Below are 21,513 nucleotides of genomic sequence, written 5' to 3' on the forward strand. Positions count from 1 at the left end.
TTAGGAGGGTTTTTGCCTAAAGTAAATGCCCAGTAAATGTAAAACAGCATTGTTACTACTTTAAAAATATCCTGCCGCATCAAGATGGCAGAGTGAGATACTTCAGGGCAACATCCTCCCACAGAAGCTTGGAGCAACCAGCAAGAACTGGCAGGAACATCTTTTTAAAAGCTCCAGAAAACAGCTAAAGGATTAAAGTAACAGGGCAAATACTGCATCAAGAAAAAGGCCACTTAAAAACGGTAGGATCTTGTGATGCCCTGGCTGGCTCCACCCCCCACACCCACCTCCACATCTTTGGCTTGGTGGGAGCTTACCCAGGCTTACAGGTCCCCCTGGTCCTGGTCCCAGTGACAGCACAGTAACTCTCAAGCACATACTGGAATCATATGTTTGGCTCAATTTGTCTGGTGGGACTTGAGGGACTTGCTGTCCCAGAACTTGCCCTGTGGGTAGAAGGCGGCTCACCAGCCTTTCCCACAGGACATGGTGGGAGAGCAGATGAGTTGCACTGTCTGGGGAAAGGGATTGCTGGCTGCAGGATATACAGTGCAGTGCCTAGGACTGTAGAGAGACTGTTTCCAAGGGAATAGGGAACATTCATATCTGTGTAAACGGAGATTCTATGGCACATGTGCATACCCGAGAGGAAAGGATCAGGGAACTTCTCTGCTTTAGCCTGGAGCTATTCTCCAAACTCACCATACAGTTAAGCCCTGAGGGACAGCATTAGCACAGGTCAATCTTCAAAGACTGAGAAAGGTGAATTTTTTTCCTTTTTTTTTTTGTTAGCTCCCGGTATTCAAGGAAAGCTCTGTCATAACACTAGCTGGATACAAGTCTAGGGAACAGATGCTTCAGGGTTTAAACCCAGCAATAACATACTAAAATACCAAAATGTCTGCATTTCAACAAAAGATGGCAAAACATACAAAGACAGGGGAAGAAAGCAAGCTTTATATCAATGTCAAATTTCTTGAACTTGATAACTGCACTTAAGATGGTTACATAAGTGAATATCCTTGTTCATAGAAAATTATCAGGGAAATATTATGTGTTCAAGGCACATGATGTGTGTAAGTTGCTCTCAGATATTCATAAAACAGATTGATATATAGATAACTGATAGAATGATACAGCAAAGGTAGCAAAATGTTAAAATTGGCAGAGATTTTTTTGGGGGGTATGTTGGGGTTCTCTGTATGAGGTTTGTATTATTTTTCCAACTTTCCTGTAAGTTTGAGGTTATTTCAAAATAACAAGTTAAAAAATAATAAAACAAAACCACTCTGAAAGGTAAATTAAAATAAAATACCCCCTGAGGAACTAGCCCCTTAAGACTTCAGTATTCCTGTTACAGATATGACCAGTCTAGGACATTGAACAACAGCTTTCAGGGCTTAGAACCTTCATACCACACTGTGAGGTTTGGATTCATGAGATTCATAGCATTCTGGCCAGATTTTTCAATTAAAAAATGCATGCTTAATATCATAGTGACAAGCATTTTGGCTTTTTTTTTTTTTTTTTTTACTTTAAAGGATCCACAAATGGCTGATAGATGAACCACAGCCAAAGTGCCTCCATTAATAATTAACTTTTTGATACCAGTACCATCAAAGGGGGCATTTTAGCCCTTAATTTAGCTGCCTCTATGAGATTGGTGACTTGCAGGAAAAGAAAGAACAGGAGCTAAATACTACAGATAACATCCTTCTTTGCAAGTGACAAAAGCAGGTTGTCATCGAAGAGTAATCTTTTTTTGTTTTTTTTTTTAATGAGCCCTACCTTGTACTTTCTGCAGTATTTGTTTTTCAGACATTAGCATACTCTCAAGTTGTTTTAAGAAAATCTGAGTCAAATCAGAATCCCCGGAAACAGATAAAGGCACAATGGTTTGACCATATTGATGCAAATTCATTTCCCTGGCAGGTTCATCATGACCATGTGAAAAATCATCAGCTTTTAAAAGCAAGGTAAGGACACCTAGAAATCCAAATATCTGTAGCAAGAGCAGCTTCCAATGGCGCCAATTGAACATCACCCTCTTTGTGAACATGGCACAAAACTGCTGGTGGTAGAGGGAACACTAAGAAAGAAGAAAGAAGTACAATGTTAAAATAGTTATACATCTAAACAGGTGATGTATTTTGAAATTCATTAAGATGAATGCCTTGAAATTTCATGGTAAAAGACATACAAAGTTTACATAAATAATTACTTAGAATAGAAAATAAGCATAATAAACCAACAAAAATATAAGCAGTTTTTTGTTTGTATAAGGCAAAGGTCAAAAAACTGTGGCCTGTTTTTGTAAACAAAGTTTTATTGGAACACAGTTAGGCCCACTCATCTCTCTATGGTCCATGGTTGCCTTAATGCTACAATGCAAGAAATAAATAACCATCAGACCCAACAAGCTGAAAAGATTTACTATCTGGCCCGTTACAGAGAAAGTTTGCTAAATCCCAAATAATCCATAAGAGAACCACTAGAGCTAATAAACAAATTCAGCAAACTTGCAGTGTACAAGATTACCACACAGAAATAAGTTATACTTCTATAGCTGAAATGAAAATTAATTTTAAAAACTCCATTTCTAATAGCATCTAAGAGAATAAAATATCTAGGAATAAATTTAACCAAGGAGATGAAAGACTTGTACATGGAAAACTATAAAACAACACTGAAGGAAATTAAAGAAGACCTAAATAAATGGCAAGACATCTTGTGTTCATGGATTGGAAGACTTAATATTGTTAAGATGCCAATACTACCCAAGCTTTCTGTAGATTCAATCCCCAAGAAACTTTCAGCACCTTTTTTGCATACGTGGAAAAGTTGATCCTCAAATTCCTATGGACTGGCAAAGGTCCCTAAGTAGCCAAAACATTCTTAAAATAAAACAGGTGAAGATAAAAAATATACTTCCTAATTTCAAAACTTACCACAAAGCTACACTAACCAAAACAGTGTGGTCCTGGCATAAGGATAAGCATAGAGACCAATGGAATAGAATTGCATGTCCAGAAATAAACCCACACATCTATGGCCATTTGATATTTGACAAGGGTGTCAAGTCCACTCAATGGGGAAAGAATAGTCTCTTCAACAAATGTACTGGTAAAACCAGTTGTATGTATGCAAAAAAAAAAAAAAAAAAAAAAAAAGGACCTACCTCATACCATATACAAAAATTAACTAAAAATGGATCAAGGACCTAAATATAAGAGCTAAAACCACAAAAATCTTATAGAAGAAAACATAAGAAACATCAGCATGACCTTGGATTTGGTCATGGATTCTTAGATATGACACCAATAGCATGAGCAGCAAAAGATAAAATTGATAAATTGGACTTCATCAAAATTAAAACTGTGCATGAAAGGACATTATCAAGAAAGTAAAAAGACAACCTACAAAATGGGAGAAATAGTTGTAAGCCATATACCTATTAAGGGTTTAACACCCAATATATATAAAGAACTTCTACAACACAACAACCAAAAGACAAACAACCCAGTAAAAAAAAAAAAAATGGGCAAAGGAATTCAATAGACATTTCTCCAAAGAATATATACAAATGGCCAATAAGCATATGAAAAGATGCTCAACATTATTAGCTATTAGAGAAATGGAAATCTTAACTAAAATAAGACACCACTTCACACTCACTAGGATAGCTATTATTTGAAAAAACTGAAAATAACAAATGTTGGTTAGGACATGGAGAAATATGGACCCTCATACATTGTTGGTGGGAATGTACAATGGTGCAGCCCCTGTGGAAAACAGTTTGGCAGTTCCTCAGAAAGTTAAACACAGTATTACCATATGACCAGGCAACTCAGATAGATACCACAAGAACTGAAAACAGGTACTTGGACAGATATTTATATACCAAGATTCACAACAGCATTAGTCACAATAGTCAAAAGGTAGAAACCACCCAAATGTCTATCAATGGAAGAATGGATAAATGTAATTTATTCACAAAAAAGAACAATGCTCTGAAACATGCTCCAACATGGATGAACACTGAAATCACTATTTTGAGTGAAATAAGCCAGACACAAAAGGATAAATGTTGCATGATTCTACTTATATGAAATATCTAGAATACGCAAATTCAAGAAACAGAAACAGAAAGTACATTAGAGGTTACCAGGTACTAGGGGATGGCGAAATGTGGAGTTACTGCTTAATGGGTGAGGAATTTCTGTTTGGGGTAGTGAAAAAGTTTTGTTATATGGATGGTGGTGATGACAGCAGAACATTGTAAATGTAATTTGCTGAATTGTATACTTAAAGTGACTAAAATGGGAAATTTTGTGTTATATATGTATATTCACAATAAGATTTTTTTCAAAAGTTAGCTGATTCCTTCTATAATGTTTTCAATAAAATGTTTAGAGTCTAGGTGATACAACACACTTAAAATCTCGAAGATGATTTTCCTCATTAATTGTGAACCAGAAGTACAAAATCACATCCATTTCTTGTGTGATCTTTGTATGATCTTTGTTTGTTTTTTTCATTTCCTAAGGGAAAGGTTACCATAAAATTTGTAAATATACACATACATATATACACACACAAAGTGCACATACATAGACTTTTCAAGATATTTGATCTGGTTCAAAGTGAGAATCCCTGTTCTGATCAAGTAATTTCTTCTAAATGAAATTTGGGTGTTTTCAAGCAGCAGGAAATGGTGATAAATTTAGAAGGAGAATTTTTCAATGTGGTCTTCCTTCTGTCCAAAGACCACAAAACAGAGTTCTTTATAGCTTTTACAAAGATGTATTATTGGAAATAGCTTTAAAATTTAAAAACATGCCAACACAGGAGTCAGAAATCTTTCTAAGCTGACCTGCCAAATCTTCCTTCATTTGTACCTTTTGTAAAAGAGTAAATAGGGAAGAGTAGAAATGTGCATACATGGGAAAATCACGTTTCTTAAACATTTGGTACATGCAAAAATTGCTTTTTTTAAAGATGCTATTAAAATCCAAAGTCCCATAATAAATGCTGAAAAATATTCTACCTCAATTCTGTCTGGTTCCACATCCTCAGACAACACCATACTGTTTTCAGTAAAAACATTCATAGGGACACTTAAAAGAAATATATCCTGTGTCTCAGACTCCCAACAGTCAAGAAAACCAGGTGCTTTATGGGGAGAATAGGTAATTAAAAGGAGAATGAAAGAAATGCTTGGCAACTCAAGGAGACTATCCATACTGAGGTAAATAACTGATTTGCATTCTGATTTCTCATTGCAAAACATAAAATACTTAAAATACTGTGCATGCTTGATTATTAAAAATCAAGTCACTAGTATTCTTAGAACTCAAGCTTCATTGAACAAATTTCTGCATTACCAAATTATAAAAAATGAATTCTAAGATAGAAAAAAAAAGAACTCTAAGGAATAACAGTGTTCCGGTTTGCTAATGCTGCTGTTATACAAATACCAGAAATGGATTGGCTTTTATAAAGTGGGTTTATTTGGTTGCAAAGTTACAGTCTTAAGGCCATAATAGTGTCTAAGCTAAGGCATCAACAATAGGGTACCTTTGCTGAAGGATGGCCAATGGTGTCTGGAAAACCTCTGTTAGCTGGGAAGGCATGTGGCTGGCATCTGCTGATCCCAGGCTGTGTTCCAGCTACTCTCCCAAAATGTCTCTCTTAGCTGCATCTGGCATCTGCTTGCTCCCAGGTTGTGTTTCAAAATGCGGTTCTCCAAAATGTCAGCATCAGCTTTCAACAGCCGTCTTCAAAATGTGTCTCTAAGCTGCAGCTGCTCTATGAAATAACCCTCTCAACTGCTCTCTGGTCCTTCTGTTTGTGAGCTCTTCTATGGACTCCAGTGATTAAATCAAGACCCACCCTGAATGGGCAGGGTCCATATCTCCATGGAAATTATCCAATCAAACATTTCACTCACAGTTGATTGAGTCACATTTCCATGGAAACACTCAATCAAAGGATTCCAACCTAATCAACACTAATTCGTCTGCCCCCACAAGATTGCATGAAAGAACATGGTGTTTTGGGGGACATAATACATCCAAACCAGCACAAACGTTGATAGTAACAGCTGAGATATTTGACTAGACCCCAACACTTCCACATTAGGAAATCAACTAGGTATAGTACAGACTTTCACATTTGGCTGGGTTTGCTATGGCTGAGAACTCCACACTCCTTTCAGTTCAAGTTTTAAAACAAAATGTACTTTGCACCCCAACCAAATATATATCAGGTTTCTTAGTGAAGGTGCTTACCCCAGTATTAAATAGAACAGAAGAGCATTCATTCAGGGTGCAAGAATCTGCTGTTTCAAAATTTCTAGATGTACTCATATTCTGGCTATTGCTCACATCTTTGCTCATCAGGGAAGGAGGATAGACAGCTCTTTGTAAATCGGCCCTCTTATTGACCCTACATCAAGGGAAAAAAAAAGCACAAAACATTACATTTCATCTCTATCTCAGAATATTTTGTTTGGGAATTTGTGTCATGATCCCCAATTCAGAAGGCTCCTTGGTTTTCTCACTGACTGGCAGGAACATTATATGGAGGCAACATGGTAACTATGGTAAAGCAGTGGTTCTCAAATAGTAGTCAGAGGACTTCTGATAGTCTGAGGTAAAGTGAGAAAAATGAGGGAAATGTAATGAATGTTTCATTAAGTTTAATTCATTAAAGGAAAATATTAAAGTCTAATTCCTATTTTGGGTAAGTTAAAATATCCAATCTTTTATGATATAATGGTGATAAATTTTTCAATGTCCTTACAAAAAAAATTATGTTAGTACCCCACCCTTTTTATTTCCTAATGGGTGAAAAAATGTGAAATTTTAGTGAGTTTACAAAGGAGACTAAGATGTGGTCCTTACCCTACAAGGTTCTTCTGTTCCCCAGGCATTATTACTCACCTAAGGAAGACTTCTTCCATGGTTGTGATAGAGGCACCAAAGCTAGCAATGCCCAGCTCTTTCTGTCTCTTTTCCAGATCACTAAAGAGAGCTTCGAACCTAGCAGGAAAGAGTAAAATCTAGCACTGAACCCAATGATTTTTGTAATTATATATTTTTTATTCTAAACTGTTATCCCCTCAGTACTGGGAAAAATGTAGATCATTTTACAGTTTTCATTGTTATAGTCTCCACATCTCTGGCAACTCAGACATGTGTGACAAATGAAAAGAGGGAAACTAGCAAATTGCTATAGCAAGTTATTTCCCACTGTTACTTAGTTCTTGGATACAAATAATTTTGGTCTACTGATAAAATTATAAAGAGACTAAATATATGTTAACTCCATTTAATATGAGTTAACTTTTTATAAATACATATGCTATGGTTCCTATTATTCAACAAATCAAAACAAAATCATCCTCAAATTAGTAATATGAAGGTCACTCAAAAATAGAAAATGGAGTGGGTGTAGTAGAAGCTGAAGACTTAAAATTGTGAAATTAAATAGCCAGGGAAGATCTATAGAAGTTGAGCTAGATGCAATATAGAGGTATTAAGACTTTGTTCCCAGTTTTCCTGAGAAGATTTTATAGCACATCAGATTCAGAAGATTATCTTTACTGGAAACCTCTAGTTCTCAAACCATCTCTATCACATTCCCACGGAGGGGTAAATGAACCTACCTTTGAACACCCTCAGTGTTGGGAGAACTGAAAATTCCCTCTTTTGGAAGATCTATTAAAATTTCCTCCATATTTGAGCTTCAGTGATCTCCCATCCAATTCTATCTAGCTTTGCACATTAGTCTAATATTTTACTCTGAGTTTATATAGAACAGAGAAAATCCACCTACATGACAGTCCTTCACATGTTTTAAATCCATTTTCTCTTTGCTTCTTCATTCCCAATGCATGGCTTTTCAACCAAAATTCACCCATATCTTCTTATTTTTCTTTTAAGTTATGAAGTTAATAAGTGTGAATTGTATAATACTCAGAAATTAAATGTGTAAAGAAAATAAAAAGCACCATATGACAATTTCCCATAGATGACAAATGTTAATACACCAATATTTTGACATATTATTTTTTGCTTCTTTTGACTTAACACATTATAAGACAAAATTAGAATTAAACTTTGTGCTGATTTGAAATGCATTTGACATAGCACAAAGTGGTGATAACCTAACTATCTATCAGTAGTTTAATAAATAAAGAAATTATGGAAGGAAGATATGATGGAATAGAATCTAAACAAAATGTAGCTTTCCCCATGGTCATTTTAAATATGAAAAAATCCTAGGAGTTCTAACACATAAAATTGATTAAGAAATGCTGGTAGGTATACAAAGCAAGATCAGAATATTATTGCAGTAGGATCCCATTTCTATAAAAATAATTATTATTGTTCACACGTCAATTATGCATTTAGAGATCCTGGAAAATACATACCAAACTCTTCACTGTAATTATTTGTGGGAAGTGATTATGGGAGACTTTTCGCTTTCTAATTCATGGACTTCAAAAGTAAGTAAGCTTTTTGCTTTGATTTTGTTACCATACAATCATATGTTGATTTATTAGCAAACTCTAGGCTTCTTAGGGGTGGAGTAATCAGTAAACACAACAAAATTATAAATAGTAATAAACAATACTAAAAATAGTATATGAGCCAGTCATATTATAAAGAACACATATCTATTTTTTAATTATATAAATTTTATTATATATTTTTTGAGGAGGATACCAAAATATACAAAGGAAAAGAAAAAAATCCCATGACCTGAGTATATCCCTGTTAATATTTTCATTTAGTTCCTTCCATCCATTGCCTATATTTTAAAATTTAGACTTTTTCTTATTATTGATATATATATATATATTTAAGGTGCATTCGTCATAAGTGAATTTTTATATATGCACATACCTGGATATCCAACATCCAATAAGACAGAGCACAATTCCAGCATCCCAGAAGATAACTCATGCCCCTTTCCAATCAATAACCTACCCCCTCCACATACACAGACATATGTGCACATATACACAGACAGATGTGCATGCACACACATTCACCTTGTGGGAAACAATTATTTTAGAGTTCTATAACCAAAGATTAGTTTTGCCTTTTCTTAAATGTCATATAAATGGAACCCTAGAGTCTGCACTTTTTCACCCAATACAATGTATAATTATGTTGTTGTGTGTACCAGTAGTTCATTCTCTTTTAGGGCTGAGCAATATTCATCCATTCTTCTGTTGATGGACATTTGGGTGTTTCAGATTTTAGGTTATCATGAATAAAGCAGCTATCAATATAAACTTTCTTTTACATGTCTTTTGGTAGACAGGTGCCTCATAGGTATATACGAGGAGTGTATTTCCTGGGTCATAGGATAAGCACTTACTTAACTTAGTAAAGATGGCCAAATGTTTTCCAAAGCAGTTTTACCATTTAACACTTCTACTAGCAATGTATGAGAGTTCCAAATGCCACATTCACATGCTATTGTCAGTCTTTTTAGTTTTTGCCATTCTGGTGGGTGTATTTGATAATGTACTGGTTTTTTATTCTTTGCAATTCTGCTCATAGTTGTGGGGAGAATTCTTGACATAGTCTTCTCTTTCATTAGTTATATTGTCTGCCCTTATTAATTGTTAGGTTTTTTAAATTAGAAAATCAGGAATTTTATCACTGATTTTTTCCTCTTCACAGCTGCTTGGGCTAGATTCAAGATGTCAATTTGATTGAGATGAAATAGAGTTTCAAAAGTTTTCTATGTTTGCAGTACATTTATTTTCAGACTAGGTATTTCTTATGATAGATTAGCCCTTTCAAAATTCAGTACCTTTTCTAATAGTCCATTTTTTTCTTCTGTCCTTATGAAAGTCAGAGCTTGATATTTATCAGGACTGAGAAGTAGTCATAAAGAACTCCAGGAGGAAATTCCATACAAGTCTTAGGTGTGATTCTGCATGATTCAGTGATCCTCTTCTAAATTCTCATTCTAGTTTTCTTGACCAGAATCAACCTTTGGCTCATTTGACTTCTTTTAGCTTTGTTTAAAATGAGGATGAGATTGACATGTCTCCAGTTTTCCAACATCATGGTGTAGATGGAAGAACGTAATCTTTGGCAATAAATGGGCTTGCATTTGAATCCAACCTCTGTCACTATTAATATTTGATTCAATCTTTTGATTTTACTATTGATTTAATATTACCATTGTATTTGATTTTTCTTAGGTTGAGAGTTATCATTTGTAAAAAGGTAAAATAAGTACATTTTATTTTCTCCTCTCACTTGTAACATTATTTCATTTTAACATTTCTTTATCTACAGTCACTTTATGGTGATCTGAGGGACTCATATGAACTTTATCCTAGCTTGGACACCTGAATTTATTTAAAGCAGTGAGGGGGACCATGAAGATCTCTTCCTGCTTTTTGTTTGTTCTTGCTTTTTAACTGTAAACATCATTATCTGTGATAAAAAAGGATTGAATCAAAAGAGCAGTTGGAGGATCAGGACAGCACTGAAGCTTCATTTCCTAATACTCTTGGTCAAGATTTATCTTTAGATTTTTCTTTTTTTTATTGCCAGATTACAAATGCAAGATCCAATGCTTTTAAGCCAAGTGGGGGCAAAACTAAAGGAAAGGGATCAGGATACTTCAAAAGAGGCCCTTCCAAAGCAGAATGTACTCCATAATATTTTATCTGGATCAATCATGGTCACTTCTAATTTCCCCTCCATTTCTTCCTGGTTAACTTGCTGGCCCTGATCTCAATTGCTATCTTTGCCTTTCCTCTACCAAATAGATTTTTGAAACACTCATATCTTTCCAACCATGTTGCTCAGGAGTTAACCCTGTTCAGCAGCCGAGACACCACCATCCCCCAAACTCTAAGAAAAATGAATGATAACATTATTACCTTTAAAACTACAGGCATACCTCATGTTATTGTGCTTGCTTTATTGCACTTAATAGATACTGTGATTTTTACAAATTGAAGGGTTGTGGCAACCCTGCATTGAGCAAGCCTATCAGCACCATTTTTTCCAACAGCGTGTGCTCTCTTCGTGTCTCTGTGTCACATTTTGGTAATTCTCACAGTATTTCATTATTAGTATATCTGTTATGGTGATCTGTGACCAGTGATCTTTGATAGTACTATTGTAATTGTTTTGGAGCACCATGAACCATGTTCATAAGACAGCGACTTAATTAATGTCATAGGTATTCTGACTGGCCATGGTCGTCTCTCTCCCTCTCTTTAGACCTCCCTATTCCATGAGATACAACAATATTGAAATTTGACCAATTAATAACCTTATGATGGCCCCTAAGTGTTCAAGTGAAAAGACAAATTGCATATTTCTCACTTTATATCAAAAGCTGGAAATGATTGAGCTTAGTGAGGAAGGCATGTCAAAAGCTAAGACAGGCCGGAAGCTGGTTCTCTTGTGCCAAATATTCAAATTGTGAATGCAAAAGAGAAGTTCTTGAAGGAAATTAAAAGTGCTACTCCAGTAAACACATGAATGATAAGAGAGCAAAACAGCCTTACTACTGATACAGAGAAAGTTTTAGTAGCCTGGATAAAAGCTCAAACCAGCCACAACGTTCCCTTAAGCCAAACCTAATCCAGAGAAAGGCCCTAACTCTCTTCAATTCTATGGAAACTGAGAGAGGTGAGAAAGCTGCAAAAGAAAAGTTTGAAGCTAGCGGAGGTTGGTTCATGAGGTTTAAGGAAAGAAGCCCTCTTTTTAACATAAAAGTGCAAGGTGAAGCAGCAAATACTGATTCTATGATAAATTGAAGCAAGTGCTTAATCAATGTCCCCTTCAGAAATATTCTACAGTTCCAGATGGATCACAACTATCACCCTGCGCTAAGCTACCAACATAATATCTGGCTTCCGCCTTTGTCTCACCTATCATGTATCTCCAGTGGTAGCTTCATTTTGTTCTCCATTATATTTCATTCTTTCACTCCAGCTTATGCCTAAGTTTTATTCAGCTGCCTGATCACACTGCTCAGTTCTGATGCTTCTCAAGAAATTTCAGATTTACTGAGTAAATATAATTAAATGATATAGTTCCTCTCCCTCTTTCTCCTTTTTGACACATTTCTCTGTTGTAAAGTTTTTTGATTTACAGGACACTTTTATATTCTGGTTTCCTTTATGTATTACTTCCTTAATTTTACCTAGAATATCTTTTTCCTAGGAAAGAGGTTAAAATCTTTCATATTCTTCTTGAATGTGACAACTGGATTGAATGTAGGCAATACAAAAGCAAGTATTTTCTTGTATACGGCAAGAAGATAGAAATATCATCCTCTCTGAAAGTCATTGATGAGTACTCTTAGTTTCCATTTCCTGTTTTAAGATGGTTATCCCAGGTAGAGTTATTATTCTTTGTGACTCCTTTGATAAATAACTTCGCTAACTAATGGAAACTGCCTGTTCCTTCTGGGTTCTTGTCACTACTGCCTGGCTCCAGGAGCCACTACTTAAGCAATTTTCCCCTTGCATATCTTAATATTTCTCTGTATTCCATTTACCAGCAGAAAATTTTTACTCCACCAACTTACTGTCAGTTATCACCAATAAACATGAGGAAGTTATAGCCACTAGGTTTCATCCCTTTCTTCAGTTCAAGTGGCAGCTATGACTGGAGTTTGGGCTTTTTAAATAAACTCTTACTTTTTAAGCCTGAAGAAACCAGGAGAAGTTAACAATGTTTCCTGGCTATCTAAAAATCAATCATTTAGCACTCTTTAGATCCATACCTGTATGTGCAGTCTTTGGGTAGAATAAATGATAATTCATTTCCAACATTGTTCTCCAAAGAGGCTGTTGGTATATGATAATAAATCAGTTGGGAGATTTCTTCAACATTACATTGAGATTCCTTTACCATGATTATGTGGTATCCCACACCTAAAAAAATCCATTTAGAAGAACAAATAAAACAATTTTGTACTTCTCATACTCTTGTGAAACCATACTTGGCTTTCATAGTTTGTGTGATCTAGAAGAAGACATGGTATGTCAAAAATTATTGGGTTACAACTCTAAGGAGACCAATGAATATTTGTTTTATAATTTCATTAATTTTCTTAGGTATTTATAATGATCTAAACTATATAGCCAGATAGAGCAGAGTTGGATGAAAAGCCTCTGTTACCTAGCCTCTGGTCTTACTGACACTGAAATCTGAGAAGACAAGATTAATATTCATTAAACAGATACTTATGGGGTATCTATTATATTCCAAGCAGTAAATAAATCAGATAAAAATCACTTCCTTCAGAGAGCTGAGAAATCCTTCCAAGGTACTTTTTATCTTCACTCAGTGCACTGCTCTTGCCTTCCAGAAGCTAGGGGTCGGGTAGTATAGCTGAGAAAAATCCCTCTAAGGCACTCCAGCCTTTGTGGAAACTATTGCAGTGGCAATCTCAAGGCTTAGGGTAGGGCAGAAAAGCTGAGTGAAATACCTCTGAGGCATATTAGTCCTTCACTGAGTACACAGTAATGGCCCTTCAAAGGCTTGGGAGAGGATAGCAGGGCAGATAAAGATCTCTTAAGCTGAGAAAACAGCAGGGATGTAGAGCAAAGAAGACGGGTCAGATCTAAAAAAGTAAATTCTGTTCACCATGTCCTGAAATATTTTAGGGGTGGGGTCAGGATTTTACCTTTAGCAGAGCTTAGGATCTGGGCATGGATGAGATTGGAGATCTTTTTAAGCTACAGTCCAAGGCAACTAAAATACCCTGAGCTCAAATATTTGCAATATTTTGTTTTTCATTCCTTGAAATATCCATTTTGTTTCTTTTTTGCATCTTTTATTTCTATTATCATCTCACTAGATGAAGAAAAAGCAACAAATCTATAATAATTTTACATGAACTTTCAACAAAGTAGGCACAGAAGGAAAACTGATCAAACTGATAAAAGGGTTCTATGTAAAACCTATAGGAAATGTCATACTTAATGGTGCAGCATTGTACACTCCCTCTCAAAGATCAGGAACAAGGCAAGTCTGTCCACTTTTACTACTTCTGTCAAAGATTGTATTGCAAGTCCTTTACAGGAAGATAAGACAAGAAAAAGAAAATGTATACTGATTGGTCAGGAAGAAGCAAAATCATCCTTATCACAGGTAGCAGGATTGTATCATACCTAATATGGGAAAAAATAAGTTCACAGGATACAAGGTCAATATTAAAAATCATTGAAAATCTATGTACAAGAAAAGAAACAATTGGGAAATGAAATTAAACAATTTTACATAGAATAAAAATAGAATATTTTGGAATAAATCAAAACAAAGGCCTTTACACCGAACAGAATAAAATATTGCCAAAGTGACTAAATAAAACCAAATAAATTAAGTAATAATACCAAGTTCATATATTGGAAGACTCAATATTGTTAAAGTGACCATTTTTTCCCAAAACAATAAATAGATCAAAGCAATCCTAACTGACATCCCACCAGGCATTTTTGTAGAATTTGACAATATGATTCTAAAATTTATAAGGAAATAAAAGGGACTAAAATAGCTGAAGTAATTTTGAAAAAGAAGAAAAGAATTGGAGGACATACATTATCTGTTTTTAAGGCATACTATAAAGATACAGTATTCAAGACTGTGGTATTTGCAAAAGGATAGACTTATAGATTAATTAAACAGAATAGAAAATCAAAAAATAAACCTACGTATGGATGGTGACTGATTTTCATGAAAGCCGCCAAAGCAATTCAATAGGAAAAGAATGCATTTTCAACAAAGATGCTGGTTACTTGTATTGGAAAAAATTCACATCAACACTTATCTAATCCCACTCACAAAAATCCACTTGAAGTAGATCATAACCTAAATCATAAGCTAGAACCATAAAGTGCTCAGAAGGAAATATAGGAGAGTATCTTTGCAACCTTTGCAAAAGCAAAGCAAAGATTTCCTAGAAAAGGCACAAAAAGCAATGAATTAAAGTAAACAACTGATAAATTGGAATTTTTTAAATTAAAAATTCATGATTATCAAAAGATAACACTAAAATGAATAAGCAAGCGACTCAGACAGAGAAACAGTCACAATATACAATATATCTGACAAAGGACTCATATCCAAGATACACCTGCAAAATAACAAAAAAACAAACAACTAACTTTTAAAAATGGACAAAAGACTTGGATAGACACTTCACAAAAGAATTTATATGAATAGCCAATTTGTACACGAAAAGGTACTCAGTATAATGCAAATTAGAACCACAAGAGACGCCACTTCACACCCACTAAAACAACTAAAATCCAAAAGACAACATCAAAATATTGAGGAGGGTATGGAGCAAATGAAATTTTCAAACATTGCTGGCAGGTGTGTAAAACATTACAATTTCTTTGGAGAACTTTTTGGCTGTTAAACGCACACCCGCTCCTTGAGCAAGCAATTCCACTCTTAGGTAATTTTACACAAGAAAAACTTTTTACAAGGGAACTTTCTGAGGCCATGCAAATATTTTATCTCGTTTTGCTTGGAGTCAAATGGGTATGTATAATTGTAAAAACTCAACTAACTGAACATCTAAGATTTATTCATTGTATTGTATGTAAATTATATTTCAATTTAAAAAATTCTTCATTGATAAAAGAGCAAATATTCTAGGGAGCAGATACAATGAACAAGGTGAATGAGAAAATGTTTGTTCATACAGAGGTGATAATACTGGCTTGACAAACAAGAAAAAAAGTGCAGAGATATCTGTTTCCCTACAATTCCCCTACAGTCCTTCAATCTACCTATCTAGCTATCTATGTCTGTCTATCTAGCTATCTATTCATCCATCCCTCCATCCATCAAATTTCATTGGAGGCACAACTGCATTCTAGCAAATTATAATTTTGGGAGAAGCCGAATGAGAGAAATGAACATGAACTTTGGGTAATACAATAAACATAACAGTGGGAAATAATTTTGAATATATTAAACTATTACCACTGTTTCAAAAGGATCAAGGTTGAGCCCTAACTAACAAGACAGAGGAAGCCATCAAAGTTTTGAGTAGACAAAAATAATGAAAATCATGTTAGAAGAATATTGTAAGGCATCCATATCCTAAGAAGGATCAAAGGGGAGAGACCATATATCTGCTTCAGGAAGACTGAAGAGCCGCAGCACTGCAGGGTCCCCTGGTCCATGATGGCAATGCGGTCACCCAGGACGTCAGCTTCATCCATGTAGTGTGTAGTCAGTAGAATGGTCCGATCCTGTTTATACTGCTGGAGGAGATCCCAGGTGGACCTCCTGGATACTGGGTCCATGCCAGATGTTGGCTCATCAAGGATCACCACCTAAAGGCCAGAAGAACAATTCCATGACCATTGTTATTAAATGCCACTAATGTTTTAGCAGTCATTGGGCTTACTCTGATTTTGCTTTTTTCAGTCACTTGTTCAACTAAGCTAATATAATAAGCTTAGTCTAAATTTAAATTAGGAATACTGCAATAATTCCAAACCTATAAACATCTCATACGAATTGGGTTTATAATGTGAATCCTATCTGATTGTCATTTGGGATGTTCCTTTTTGAGTGTTAGAGCCATTTCATCCATATCAGCTCTCGGGTGTGTGCTAGCTGATTTTTTTTAGAAACGTTGCAGAAAGGATCCATGTTTAGCATTTTCTCTCTCTCTCTCTCTCAATCGCCAATCTCTCTCTCCTCATATTCTCTCTCTCTCCCTCCCTCCCTCCCTCTTTCCCTCTCCCCGCTCAGAATCTCTCTTTACCTTGGAGCCCCCTATAAGTGCTATAATGATGGAGAGTTTGCGCTTCATCCCCCCACTCAATGACTGTGAAAATTCATCACGTTTTTCTTGCAGGTTAAAAGTAGTCAGCATGCAGTCAATTTCTAGAGATTGCATCTTTGGAGGTATTCCTTTTAACTAGAAAGAGGAACCAGAGTTTACATGGTGCTTCCAACTTTATACTTAGAAACATTTTATAACAGGTCTTTACTTATATCCTCTATATAGTGTCTTTTTCTTCTTGCCTCCCTTTAGTGTAAAGGAGAATTTCTCAAAAATCAGTTTTTGAGGATATTGGTAGTTGGTAGTCTATCTAAAGTACATGAATTGAGTGGAAAAGGGAACATATCTTTGGCTCACCACACAATAGAAATGAAGATGTTCTGACACTGTCAAGTAATTAAACAACAGATTCTGCTGGGGACACAAGCCCAAGCTTTTCCTGATTTTAGTCATGTCCGTTGTGGTGTTATATCCATTAATGTAGACCTCTCCACTGGTAGGAGGATAGAGACCTAGAATTAAGCAGATGATATAACAGAAGCTTGCGTTTTGTGAGGGAAAATAAAAACACACTGCTCATTAGCACCTGACTTCATAGCCTACTTATGGACTACTCTTAAGAATTAGAAATATCTCACACAAAAGAAAATTTCTGGAAAATATCAATGATTATCTTCTGGGTGATGAAATTGGAAGTAATTTTTGCATGTTATTCTTTTTTTAAAAAAAATGTAGCATTCTAATTTTCCATGACTGTGAATGAGTATAAAGTACGTGGGTAACAAAAAACATTAAAGAGTTTGCTATATTAAACATTCTGGCATTGCCATCAGCCACTGAAAACATTTGGTTTTGTTTATGTGAGAATCCCTTCATTTCACTTTCAGTTTTTCATGATAGTTTTACTGGATTTAAGATTCTTCGTTGACAGGTTTTTGGTTTTTTTCTTTCAGCACTTTGAACAGGTCAGTCTACTGCTTTCTGGTCTCCATTATGTTTTTATGAATAGTCAACTGCCAATCTTATTGGAGTTCTCCTGTATGTGATGAGTTGCTTTTCTCTTGTTGCTTTCAAGATTTTCTCTTTATGTTTGTATTTCAGAATTTTTACTATTTTCTGTTTGGGTATGGAACTATTTACATTTAGCCTATTTTGACTTCATCAAGCTTCTTGAATGTGTAGTTCATTGAACTTCTTGAATGTATAGATTGTTTTTCAGCATATTTGGGAAGCTTTTAGTGATTATTTCTTTTTCTTAATATACCTTTTTAAAAAGCAGTCTTATTGAGATATATTCAATATACCTTTTTAAAAAGCAGTCTTATTGAGATATATTCACACATCATACATTCCATACAAAGTACAATGAGTGGCTTGCAATATAATCACGGAGTTGTGTATTCATCACCACAAACAATTCTAGATTTTCATTTCTCCAAAAAGAAAAAACCCATATCCCTTATATCCCCCTATTATTGATGCTTAGCATTAGTGTGGTACCTTTGTTACAACTGAAAGAATATTAAAATATTACTGTTAATTATAGCCCGTAACTTTCATTAGGTGTATTTTCCCCATAAACCCCTCTATTATTAACTCCTTGTAACAGTGATGTATGTTTGTTATAGTTCATAAAAGAGCATTCTTATATTTGTACTATTAACCACAGTCATCATCCACAACAGGGTTTATGTGTTATACAGTCCCATATTCATCCTCTAGCTTTCCTTCTAGTAACATACATGACCCTAAGATTCCCCTTTCAACCACAATCACACACATAATTCAGTGCTGTTAATTACACTCACATAATGTGCTACCATTACCTCTATCCACTTCCAAACATCTACATTTAAACTAATTAAATATTCTGCACAAATTAAACATCAGTTTCCCATTCTCTACCCTCATTCTATCTTCTGTGCTAGATTTTAACTCTACGAGTCTACTTATTATAATTAGTTCATATTAGTGAGATCATATATTATTTGTCTTTTTGTGTCTGGCTTATTTCACTAACGTAATGTCCTCAAGGTTCATCCATATTGTCAAATGTATCAGGAATTCTTTCCGTCTTACAGCTGAATAATACTCCATTGTATATATAGATATACTACATTTTGTTTATCCATTCATCAGTTGATGGACACTTGGGTTGCTTCCATCTTTTGGCCCTTGTGAATAATACTGCTATGAACATCAGTATGGAAATGTCTGTTCATATCACTCCTTTCACATCTTCTGGGTATATACCTAGTAGTGGGATTGCTGGATCATATGGCAATTCTATACCTAGCTTCCTGAAGAACTGCCAAACTGTCTTTCACAGCAGCTGTACCATTTTACATTCCACCAGCAGTTAATGACTGTTCCTATTTCTCCACAACCTCTCCAACACTTAATAGTTTTCTGTGTTTTCAATAGTGGCCATTCTAGTACGTGTGAAATGATATCTCATTGCGGTTTTGATTGCATTTCACTAATAGCTAGTGATGTTGAGCATCTTTTCATGTACTTTTTAGCCATTTGTATTTCCTCTTTGGAAAAAATGTCTATTCAAGTCTTTTGCCCATTTTTTAAAAATTCAGTTTTATTGAGATATATTCACATACCATACAATCATCCATGGTGTATAATCAACTGTTCACAGTACCATACTATACTGTGCATTCATCATCCCAATCTATTTTTGAACATTTTCCTTACAACGGAAAGAATCAGAATCAGATTAAAAAATAAAAATAAGAAAACAACACCCAAATCACCCCCCCATCCCACCCTATTTTTCATTTAGGTTTTATCCCCATTTTTGTACTCATCCATCCATACACTGGATAAAGGGAGTGTGATCCACAGGGTTTTCACAATCACACTTTCAACCCTTGTAATCTACATTGTTATACAATCATCTTCAAGAGTCAAGGCTACTGGGTTGGAGTTTGGTAGTTTCAGGTATTTACCTCTAGCTATTCCAATATACTAAAACCTAAAAAGTGTTATCTATATAGTGTGTAAGAATGTCCACCAGAGTTACTTTTCGACTCCATTTGAAATCTCTCAGCCACTGAAGCTTTATTTTGTTTCATTTCGCATCCCCATTTTGGTCAAGAAGATGTTCTCAATCCCACAGTGCCAGGTCCAGATTCATCCCCGGAGTCATATCCTGCATTGCCAGGGAGATTTACACACCTGGGAGTCAGGTCCTGTGTAGGGGAGAGGGCAGTGAGATCACCTGCCAAGGTGGCTTAGTTAGAGAGAGAGGGCCACATCTGAGCAACAAAGAGGCACTCACGGGGAGACTCTTAGGCACAACTGTAAGTGGGTTAAGCCTCTCCTTGCAGCAACAAGCTTCATAGGGGCCCAGCCCCAAGACAGAGGGCTCATACATCAAGCCATCAGTTCCCAGTGTTTGTGAGAACATCAGCAACAATTCAGGTAAGCAAGTCCAACACCTCTGCATTCTCTCCCAGCTCTTCACGGGGTTTTGCTCATTTTTAAATTCAGCTGTTTATCTTTTTATTGTTGAGTTGTTATTGTTGACTTGAAGGATTTCTTTATACACTGTGGATATTTAACCCTTATAAGATATGTGGTTTCCAAATATTTCCTCCTCTTGCATAGGCTGCCTTTTCAGGAAGTCACATTTATCTATTTTTTCTTTTGTTGTTTGTACTCTGGGTATAAAGTATAAGAAATCATTGCCTACTATAAGATCTTGAAGATGTTCCCTACATTTTCTTCTGTGAGTTGTATGGTTCTGGCTCTTTTGTTTAGGCCTTTGATCCATTTTGAGTTAATTTTTGTATAAGGTGTGAGATAAGGGTACCCTTTCTTTGGCTATGGACATCCAGTTCTCCCAGCATCATTTGTTAAGAGACTGTTCTGTCCCAGTTGAATGTACTTGGCAACCTTGTCAAAAATCAATTGACTATAGGTGAGTATCTATTTCTGAACTCTCAACTTGATTCCATTGTTCAATATGCCTTTTATGTCAGTACCATGCTGTTTTGACCACTGTAGCTTTGTCATAGATTTTTAAGACTTTGTATGTATAGAATCATATCATCTGCAAACAGTGAAAGTTTTCTTTCTTTCTTTCCAATCTGATGCCTTTATTTCTTTTCCATGTCTAACTGCTAGCTAGAACTTCTAGCACAATGTTGAATAACAGTGTTGTCAGTGGGCTTGTTCCAGATCTTAGAAGGAAAGCTTTCAGTCTTTCATCATTGAGTATGATGTTAGCTGTGGGGTTTTCATATGTGCCCTTTATCATGCTGAGGAAGTTTCCTTTAATTCCTATCTTTCAAAGTATTTTTATCAAGAAAGTATGCTAGATTTTGTCAAACGCCTTTTGTGCATCACTTGATATGATCATATGTTGAAACTGTAGCTGCCCTCAGAGCTAGGATTTGGCAATCTGAGTTTGCTTAACAAAAGCCATGGTCAGCATTCAGCTGTGCCCACCTCCTTGTTCTTGGGGAAGATTTTATTTCTATCCAGGGCCTGGATTCCATTGCAGTCTGCTATGGGAGTGGGAGAAGGGCACCAGCCTCCACAGCATGGAGAGTTCCTCAGAGGAACAGGTCTTCATGGCAGTTTATCCATTTCTTCCTTCCACTCTTCCCTGGATGGTATAGAGCCTGCTAACAGTTGTTTCAGACAGTTCCTGGCTGATTACTAGCTATCCTGAAGACAACCTGA

At 35.6% G+C, this 21,513-nt stretch overlaps 1 protein-coding gene across 1 annotated transcript in view; it reads right to left on the bottom strand.

Moving 5' to 3' along the window:
• LOC119518036 (ATP-binding cassette sub-family A member 3-like) overlaps window positions 1-21,513 on the bottom strand; it is a 204,228-nt gene that overhangs the window by 85,843 nt on the left and 96,872 nt on the right. The window contains exons 12-18 of the mRNA XM_037815141.1: window positions 17,170-17,324; window positions 16,792-16,947; window positions 16,144-16,354; window positions 12,784-12,934; window positions 6,945-7,043; window positions 6,291-6,447; window positions 1,789-2,089 (exon numbers count right to left, since the gene is read on the bottom strand). Coding sequence (XP_037671069.1) covers window positions 1,789-2,089; window positions 6,291-6,447; window positions 6,945-7,043; window positions 12,784-12,934; window positions 16,144-16,354; window positions 16,792-16,947; window positions 17,170-17,324 — 1,230 coding nt within the window. The remainder of the gene's footprint in view (window positions 1-1,788; window positions 2,090-6,290; window positions 6,448-6,944; window positions 7,044-12,783; window positions 12,935-16,143; window positions 16,355-16,791; window positions 16,948-17,169; window positions 17,325-21,513) is intronic.

This window comes from Choloepus didactylus, chromosome 21 (genome assembly GCF_015220235.1).
Source record: "Choloepus didactylus isolate mChoDid1 chromosome 21, mChoDid1.pri, whole genome shotgun sequence".
In the NCBI taxonomy this organism is placed as follows: Eukaryota; Metazoa; Chordata; class Mammalia; order Pilosa; family Megalonychidae; genus Choloepus; species Choloepus didactylus.